Genomic DNA, 9,510 nt, shown 5'->3' with positions numbered 1-9,510 from the left:
CAGAGGAGTCTGGGGAGGGAAGTTTTCATACTCGCCCTGTTTCCACACCATCATCCATGAGTCAGCGCCGGTGGACTGCTCTCTACAGGCTCTGCGTATACACTGTTCTCTGTTGGAGTGCCTGAGTATAACTGCAGAGAGGAGTCTGCTGGTGCTGACTTTCACGGGTGAGTATAGAAAAATCATTCCCTAATTCCTGGCTTAGGAGCACCCTGAGTTTATGGTGCTCATGGGGGGCGATGGGTATCTTTTATGCTTAAACTGTTTTATTGATATTAGGTAACAGTCATACAACCTATGGTGCAAAGACTTATCTCGCCACCCACGTCTACAACGCCCGTATATATTGTACACAGCATATCAGGTATCTATATATGACGAAATATCAGTCAAGTAATTGTGAGCTATTTAGCACTGAAAACTTAGGAGGAAGCCCTTAAGGATTCCCCGGTAGCTCATATAATAGATAGTATTCATAGCAACTGCAATCTTATGTTTGTCAGTATAGCATTAGAAAATATAACCTTTTACAAACATTAGGTAATAAAGCAGAAATTCAAGCTTCAGAGCATGGGAGTTCTGTAGAAACTGTTCCAGAAAGAATGCAAGGAGAGAACAAAAAGGACACCATTGTAGACATTTACTATAGGCTGCCTGAAGAAGCAGAAGATATTGATGAACTCTTTCTACATCAGAAGGTCAAACTCTCAAAGAAGCATGGCAAAATGATCATGGGAGATTTTACCTATCCAGACATTTGTTGGGAATCTCTCTCAGGTAAAAGTAATGGGTCCAACAAATTTTTATCCGCTCTTGCTAACAACTTTATCTTGCAAAAAGGTAGAAGAAAAAAACAAAGGGATCTGCTATCTTGGACCTAAAGGCCCATTTATGAACAGATACTCTTTCAAAAAAGTGAAAGATCAGCGATCGTTTTGCATAAAGTACTAATAGGCACTAAGTACTATTAGTACTTTATCAGCTTCATTTGCATGCAACTGAGCTTCTGGGAGCTGTTGTAGAACTCAACAGGAGGTCTGAGCTCTGTAATTAGCTCCATTGTTCAGCCACAGGGTGCTAAGAGAAAGCAATGTAAGCGCTAGCTCCCCGTGGAGAATTCAGCACCATGGACAGCAGACACAGGGTGCTGTAATCCGCTCAACCAGGGCAGAGCACAGCGATTACTACTCAAAATCCATCTTAATTCTTACTTCCTCAACCATTCCCTCCCTATTAGTAAGAGTGACTGAGACCTTAGGAGGCAGTGATCATGCCATCTTTGAATTTTGGCTAAAAAGAGGAGGAAGGCCTGAGAAAACTCAGGCGCCAAGGTTCGATTTCAGAAAGGCAGACTTTAATGAACTCAGAAAGAGGGTAGGAAGAATCCAAAGGCTGGATGTTCTTAAGAACAGAAATGTTCAAAAACGTTAGGAAATATTGTGAAATGAGATTCTCAAAGCACAATCATTAACAATCCCTAAAAGGAAGAATGGGAAGCATTAAAAAAGACCAGGATGGATGAACACAGAATTTGCACACGTTAAAAATGAAGAAAAGTATGTTTAGCAAATGAAAAGAGGGGGGAATATCTAAAGAAGAATATAATGCAGTCTGCGGAAACTGTAGGGCAAGTGGCAGAAAAGCTAATAATGAATTGAGGCTTGCAACAGAGGCCAAAAGCAATAGAAAAGTCAAAGATGCTATTGTATGCTTACAGGATAAAATTGGTGAATTAGTTAAGAATGATGTTGAGGGGGCCAAACTTTTAAATTCTTATTTTGTATCTGTTTTCACTCAAAGTAGATGGAACATCAACTAATCTTCTCTGTGCTATTGGGAGAATAAAAATACAGGTTATCTATAAGCAAAGAGATGGTGAGGGAATACATGACTAACAAATGAATTTGAGTCTCAAGGTCCAGATGAATTACATCCTGGGATAGTAAAGGAAGCAGTGGATGTAATTGCTGAACCAGTCGCTTTAATCTTTGATTCAGAATAGGAGAAGTCCCAGGAGACTGGAGAAGGGCAAATGTTGTCCATCTTCAAAAAAGGGAAGAAGATGGATCCAGGAAACTACAGGCCTGTGAGCCTGACTTCTATACCAGGAAAGATCTTTGAACAAATTATTAAACAGCATGCATGCAAGTACTTGGATAAAAATTGAGTAATTAACCAAAGCTACCATGGGTTTCTAACCAACAAGTCATGCCAGATGAATCTAATTTCCTTCTATGACAAAATCACCGACAGGCTTGATCAGGGAAATGGGGTGGCTATAGTATATCTTGACTTTAGTAAAGTATTTGACAAAGTATCTCATACTATACTTAATGAAAAAATGACCAAATATGGGATTGACAAGTCAACTGTTAGGTGGATTCACAAGTCCTCTGGAATACTGTGTCCAGTTCTGGGCACTCCACTTTAAAAAAGAGACAAATTGGAGCAAGTTCAGAGAAGAGTTACCAAGATGGTGAGCTGTCTGCAAATTATGTCCTATAAGGAACAGTTAAAGGATCTGAGAATGTTTAGCTTGCAAAAAAGAAGGCTGAGATGAGACTTAATAGCTGGCTGCAAATATCTGAAGGGCTGTCACAGTGCAGAGGGATCAGCCCTATTCTCATTTGTACAAGGAAAGACTCCCTGGGATAATGGAGAGCAGTGCCAGCTGTGCTGACTAAATGACCACTCCATATGTCACCCTTTCATACAGCAGAATACATCATTCCAGAAAGGCTTCAGGTCTGGGCATTCCCACCATATGTGGAGCATCATCCCAGTCACACCGCCAACACTGGTCTGAGACTGATGGATATATACGGCGGATTAGAAATTGGCATCTATACCACCTGGAAAGGATCTTAAAGTTCTTTTCCTGGGCGGCGCATGCCACCGGTAGCTTGTGTGAGAACAGATATGCCCCCCAATCAGGGTCCGGTACCGAAACGGACAATTCTCTCTCCAAAACAAAAGACAAATAAGCGAGCGTCTGGAGTCATGATACTCAGTAATATACTATATATCTTAGAAAGGCCATGGGAGGGAAGAGAGCCCTGCAAAAACAAGTTTTCAAATACCGTGGGAGCATCTCCCAGCTAGAAGGGTTTTGTTTGGTAAGTGAGAACGGCTGATAGTTGTCAGTGTTCAAAACAGAGAGAGCACCTTGTCTAGATGGCTGGCCTGGATTGTGTGCAATAAGCGCAACACCCCCATGGAGGCCCACCTCTGCCAGTCTTAGGTTATCTGATACCTTCCAGCACAGGAACCTGTGTGCGTGGAGTCCGGGTGGAAATACTGGGTGTGAAATAAGGGAGCCAAGGCTCCCCTGCGTATTGGACAGGTACCTTTTAACCACCAACACCATACAAACACAGAGGCACGGGACTGTATCGCATTGGGGATGGATAACCCACCCAACTAGTAAGTGATGCCGGCCAGATGTCTGGAATAATTTCATGGTGCATACTTTCACTAAATATTAGCATGTGAAGGGCAAAACTGATCCATGACCCTTGCAATGCTTCCTTACACAGATTATGGACCAGAGTCCTTTCACACATGCCACAACAGAGCATTATATACTACATCTGTTGGATCTAATTAATTTGAAATCCTCTGCACAAAATTGGCGTTGGGCATAATTGCTATGGTCATTCCATTATAGTTATGCAACGTACATGTCTATTTATAGTGGATCTACTCACAAGGATGTAATATTGGCAGTTTATCACGCCGATTACATACTCCAAGTAGAATACAATATACTAAATGGTGAAAGTCATTAGCTTCGGATTCTAAAATGTGGCCGTATACATTAGAGATAGGTTAGCTGAACTCACCCTTTTTGACAGAACTAGCAACCCATTTAATTTGTATGGGGGTGTTGAGGTTCTCCAATGGTAACTAGGAAAAAAGAAGGGTCAGTGCTGTTAGATTTCAGTATGCCCAATTGTTTCTTTTCCCAGAAGATAAGGATATGAGTGACTTTGACAAGTGCCAAATTGTGTTGGCTAGATAACTAGGGCAGAGCAACTCCAGAATGGCAGGTCTTATGAAGTGTGCCTGGTCTGTAGTGGTTAGTACCTACCAAAAGTGGTTCAATGAAGGACAATCCATCAGCAACAGGGTCATGAGCACCCAAAGCTCACTGAATGTGGAAAGCAAACTCTAGCCTGTCTGGTCCTACAGACCTACTGTAAAACATTTATGGAAGAGTTCCTGCTGACTATGGCAGAAGGGTGCAAGAACATGGACTCACAGCTTGCCACATAACAGCACATCTGTCAGCATCCATGCTGACCCCTATCCACCCTGAAAGCACCTACAATGGGCATGTATCAGAAGTGGACAACAAGAGGGGTTTGGGGGGCATATATCTATATTACTCAAGTTTGGCACTATGGAGCAATTCCAGCAGCCTCATTGGTTCTGATTCACTATTTCAGCAACCTGATTGGTTGTTTAATTCAACCTGATTGGTTGTTTGGGTTCCCTGATTGGTTGTTAGTGTTGAACTTGAGAGTAATATAGATATATGCGTTCAGCTCTGATGAATTACATTTGCATCACGTGGAGGGCTGGATGCTTGTGTCTCACTTACTGGGGAAAAGATGGCACCAGGATGTGCTATGGGGAAAAAGGAAAGACAGAGGCCTGTGCTGGGTAATGTTCTGCTGGAAAGGCTTGGGTCCTGGAATTCAATATGGTTGTTACTATTATATGCAACACCTACCTAAACAATGTACACACCTTCATGTAATGGTGTTCTCCCTAATGGCAGCGGCCTCTTTCAGCAGAACAACACGTCTGCAACACTGCAAAAACATTTAAAGAAAATGACAAAGATTTAAATATGTTACTTCTGCAGATTCCCGTGATCGAAGGTCGGGCTCAAATGGCCATAAGACTAAAAAAAAAAAAAAAAAAGCCGGCGGTGGCTAAGCGTACTGTTGCAAAGGGAAGCAAAATTGTAATGCGCATGACAGTGTATCATCTCATGCACGCCGTCATGTGCAGTCCAGTTTCTATTTCCCGCGCTGCCCAAATGCAATGGGCTCTGTCATGCGTATATACCTGGCAAAATAGAATATGTTGCATTTTTTTGTTCTCACGTAATGCACACTTCCAACACACTAATATGAGCGCAACTGCATAAGAATATAATAATTGTGAATTATCGCATGCATAATACGCAGTAATCATACGCCTGTGTGAGCCTGGCCTAAATCTGAGTATTTGTGGGACGTCTGGAACAACTCTGATCCATAGAGGTCTCACCTTTGAACTTAAAAGGATCTCCTGGTAACATCTTGGTGCCAGATACTAGAAGGACCTACATAATGTTAGGCAGGTGGCTTTAAATGTTATGGCTAAGCAATATAAATCACTCTCAAAACACATGGTTTGTGTCGTATTCTCTTTGCCAAAAACGTGTACTTTCATTCTTGTACTGTCACAATGTAGCTCAATCTACACTGAAATGCTCCATGGGCACTAGAACACCTTTAATGTTTAGCAAGAGACTCAAACTTGTTTATCCCACATTAGCAGAGCCATGAGAAATTTTCACAGATGTTTTGGGTTAGGATGGGATTTCTGTGGTGTAAAAATTACACAATGCAAGTCAGCGTGTATTACATACAGGTCAAAACAAACTCCACTGACTTATATGTCTCAGCAGGAATAGTTACTCCGAGCTATGCTATTCTTGCCGCTTAGTAGCAACAGAAACCTGACGAAGACAGATTCCCACAGCTGTAGATGTGTTTCACCTGAGAAAGTTGGGTGCAACTCGACTCGGACACTCATCTGTGCGGTCTAGGCTTGGGACATCGAAAACAGATATATCGCTAATGCTTTGGCGATACTTTCCGTCGATATTGTTATGTCCGATATATCGGTAACATCGATAGTTTAAGGCGATATATCATCGATTTTTGTAAAGAAGAAGCGTGTCTTGTGGTCCGGCGACCAGGTTTTCTTTTACATTCTGCCCTCCTTTGTATTGGTACAGGATGTAGTTTTGCTCTGGGCACTAATGAACTTATAAACAAGTTCTAGAAACTTTTGGAAAGTGTGAAGTGACTGTCACCAATAAGGCCTCCTTCACACGGGCGACAAAGTCGCGCGATTTTGTAGCATTGCTATGATGCTACAAATCGCATGTATGAGAAGCCCATGGTTTCCTTCACACATGCGAGGCTTTGTAGCATGCTAAAAAACGACACACAAACCTCGCAGGTCCGGCGATATGCCGGCGACATAGGAGGTTTTGTAGCCCATGTTTCTCTATGGAGCCTTCCTCTCTGTTGCATCGCATAGCATGAAAACGCTGTTTGCATGCGATGCAACTTTGACAGTAGATGCTACAAAGTCGCGTGATTTTGTAGCGTCACATGCGACTTTGTAGCGCTACAAAATCGCAGTATTGCTGCAAGAAAATCGCGATATCGTACGGTGCAGCGATGCGATATTGCTGCGATATTTTCGCAGCGATGCGGTGTCGCCCGTGTGAAGGAGGCCTAAGGTTTGCTCCAGGCAAAACGACTCTCAGAAAAAGTGGGGTCTTCAGCCCCTTTTCCACATGCGTTTGTTCATCGTGTTAGACGCAGGCTCTGCATTGGTGGGCTGCGCTGAGCGCACGAAGGTCGCGTCCAGAAAAGCAGATGCGACATGTCATGCGTTCAGCGTCCAATGTGAACACAGTGCCCATAGAAAAGATAGGAGACCCATCTAACGCAATTACAATTGTGTTCAGGGCACTGCATTCGCGTTACCTGGCCCTGCATTGATTACAAGTTGCCATGGAGACAGTTTGTCCCTTAGCGGCAACTTGAAATGCTGAGTTTTCTTTATGGAGCTCTCATCAGAAGGTTGTAGAGGAGACCTGGACCCTCAAAAAAAACCGAACGTTAGATGAAACAGAACTTTCTTTGTACTTAAAAATGCCACCCCCAGGTCATTTAGGAGACAATCCTTTTAAACTATGGAGGGAAATAGGTCAACCCGACTCCAATTTGTACCAGCTTGGTAGAAAATATCTTTCTGTAGGTGCTACTTCAGTTCCTGCAGAACGAATGTTTTCAAAAGCTGGTGAAATTCTGTCTGCTGGAAGGAGCATTGTGAAGGGTGAGCATGCCAGCAGATTAATATTTTTTGGCTCATTAGATAACGATTATTGGGGCCAATGATAAAAAAAACGTCTTTTCATAAACCTAATCTGTTATTTTTTATTTTCATTTGTAACTTTAATATATTTTCATGATGTTATTAATAGTTATAAGTTAATAATAAATTCAACAGTTTGAAGTCTTAAAAGAAAACTATAATTTTTTTTTGTGTTGCTTTATTAACCCCAGACCTGTTTTATTTTTATACAGAATTTTAAAAAAGTCGATATAGCGATAGTTTTCTACCGATATTTTACAATAATCGATAGTATTGACTATCGCAGAACAAACTATCAACATTTTTGTGTCAATGTCCCAACCTTAGTGCGGTCTAAACTCCAGGGACCTTACACATTGCATATCCTATTCTCTACTGTGAAAATGGAAGAGACTGGGACATGGTTATTTATTCTTTTGACAACTGGTTTGTGAAAAATCATTCATCTGAATATCCTTTATAGGCTAATATGAGGCAGTGTGCTGTCCGTGGAACGAATAGATAGCAAGTGGCCCGAAAATACAGACCTGTGAATGGGTCCTTATACTGATCAAGTATACAGACGTATATAAGTACAGGAGTCTGGTTCCACCCAGGAATAAATGTAGTGGAAGCCACACAAGTGTTCATATCCATTTCTAAAAGTTTTCCTTTGTTGCCGCACACATGTAATTAGGGCACATTCACACACATCTGTGGCAGAAATCAGAGTCTGAGCCCTCTGCTGCATCTGCCCCCATGGATCTGCATGCGGACTAGTCCCAGTCAATGGGCAGAATACACTGGAGGATAACCAGAAACAGATTTCACGCTGAATAAAACTACAGCATGGATTCCTAACCCAATGAATGGGGCACGGATTTGATGCAGAATCCATGTCAAACTCTGCAGTGTGTAAAAAGCCCTGGGGAGCTGAACACTGCATAGGATATAGCCCTCAACTATTCGCTAAAAGTTACACATTCAGTCGAGTCACGCAATTTTAATCCTAAAATTAACCCTTCTTAGGACCTGGGGAAATGATTGATCCACATGTGTGGGTCTCATTTGCAGCCTTACAGACGTCAGCAAGGCTAGATGTAAAAACAAGAGTACAGATAAGCAAAAACTTTATTTAGAACTTCATTCTAACAATTCCGAATTTACAAAAAGAAAACCATACAAAGACAGATTGGGACATGGAGAATGAACAGTGCAGTGCTTGGACTCTTGGATAAATGCAGGGTTCCTTTAAAAAAAACATAACTGACAAACTTTAATTTTCCCCCTAAATAGACTTCTCCTTTCGGCCGCGTCTGAAGAAAGCAGATTTTATATTTCAAAACTTGGAAGGTATAGTGCGGATTATTTGCTTCAGGTCCTTATATATTGAGAATTGGTGCATTTAGGCAGAATGGGGGCCCAAACTTTCTGCAATAGAAGAAATTTCAAATTAAAACAGCAAAGTATTTCAAAGTTCAATCACTCCATGACTGCCCACAGTAAATTGTTATTGCTGTTGCCTAGGCTCTGTGCAGCAAATAACAAGTTTAAGTCCTGCTATCAGCCAGCAAAACACCTGAACAAGCTGTTAACAGTCCGTGGTTCAGGTCCCGACGACGTCATTGACAGCCAATCACAGTGCCGGCCAGGAACAATTCAAACTTTCCTGGCAGGTCAGTGCTGTTAACAGCCCGTCTCTCTTCGTACAGGTGATTGCATAGTGTAATATTCATTTTTAATAATCTATCCAGAAATAAAACGTATAAGGTACGTTCATACACAGCGGATTTTGGTGTATTTGTATGGATTTTGGATGCAGACGATTTCGGCCTTTTGAGGATCATTGTCAGACTCCGCATCAGTAGGGTACATGTGTAATTGGGACGTAGATTTTGGTACGGATTTTCCGCAGTGGGAAATCCTCACTGTGTGCGAATGTACCCTTACATTAATTACATCAGTTAATTAAAATCAAATACCATGTATATAAAAAATTTATTTCGATTCAAAATATACATCAGAATTTTAAAAATTAATGTTGAACTAATAAGTCTCCTAAATTGGTCAGAAGTGTGTAAAATTATACAAATGTACTTCCAAAATAAAGTGGAAGTATATACCTCATTAAAAAATTGTATAATATGTACGCACGTATTTGACATACTGCAGTTGATAGAACGAAAAAGAAAAAAAATATTAAAATGTTTCACAAGTTTGGCGTTTTTAATATACACAACTCACATCTGTCACCTAAAGTATAATATACGATTAAAAAAAACAAAAAAAACAGGATTACTTGTATGTGTAAAACCTTTACAGGGTTATTCACTGTTGAAGTGACACATACCAGGTTTCCAA

The 9,510-nt window shown here is 41.2% G+C and overlaps 1 protein-coding gene across 7 annotated transcripts in view; it reads right to left on the bottom strand.

Annotated features, from left to right (window-relative positions):
* Positions 1-8,262: 8,262 nt before the first annotated feature.
* The window catches only part of PCM1 (pericentriolar material 1), a 116,820-nt gene continuing 115,572 nt past the window's right edge, over positions 8,263-9,510 (bottom strand). For all 7 annotated transcript variants that reach the window (XM_066573411.1, XM_066573413.1, XM_066573414.1 and 4 more), the window contains one exon: positions 8,263-8,580. In XM_066573411.1, the coding sequence (XP_066429508.1) occupies positions 8,555-8,580 (26 nt within the window). In that variant the 3' untranslated portion in view covers positions 8,263-8,554. The remainder of the gene's footprint in view (positions 8,581-9,510) is intronic.

The sequence above is a fragment of the Eleutherodactylus coqui genome, chromosome 7, assembly GCF_035609145.1.
Source record: "Eleutherodactylus coqui strain aEleCoq1 chromosome 7, aEleCoq1.hap1, whole genome shotgun sequence".
Lineage (NCBI taxonomy): Eukaryota > Metazoa > Chordata > Amphibia > Anura > Eleutherodactylidae > Eleutherodactylus > Eleutherodactylus coqui.
Note: the sequence above shows the minus strand (reverse complement) of the source record. Positions and strands in the feature narration are given on the sequence as shown.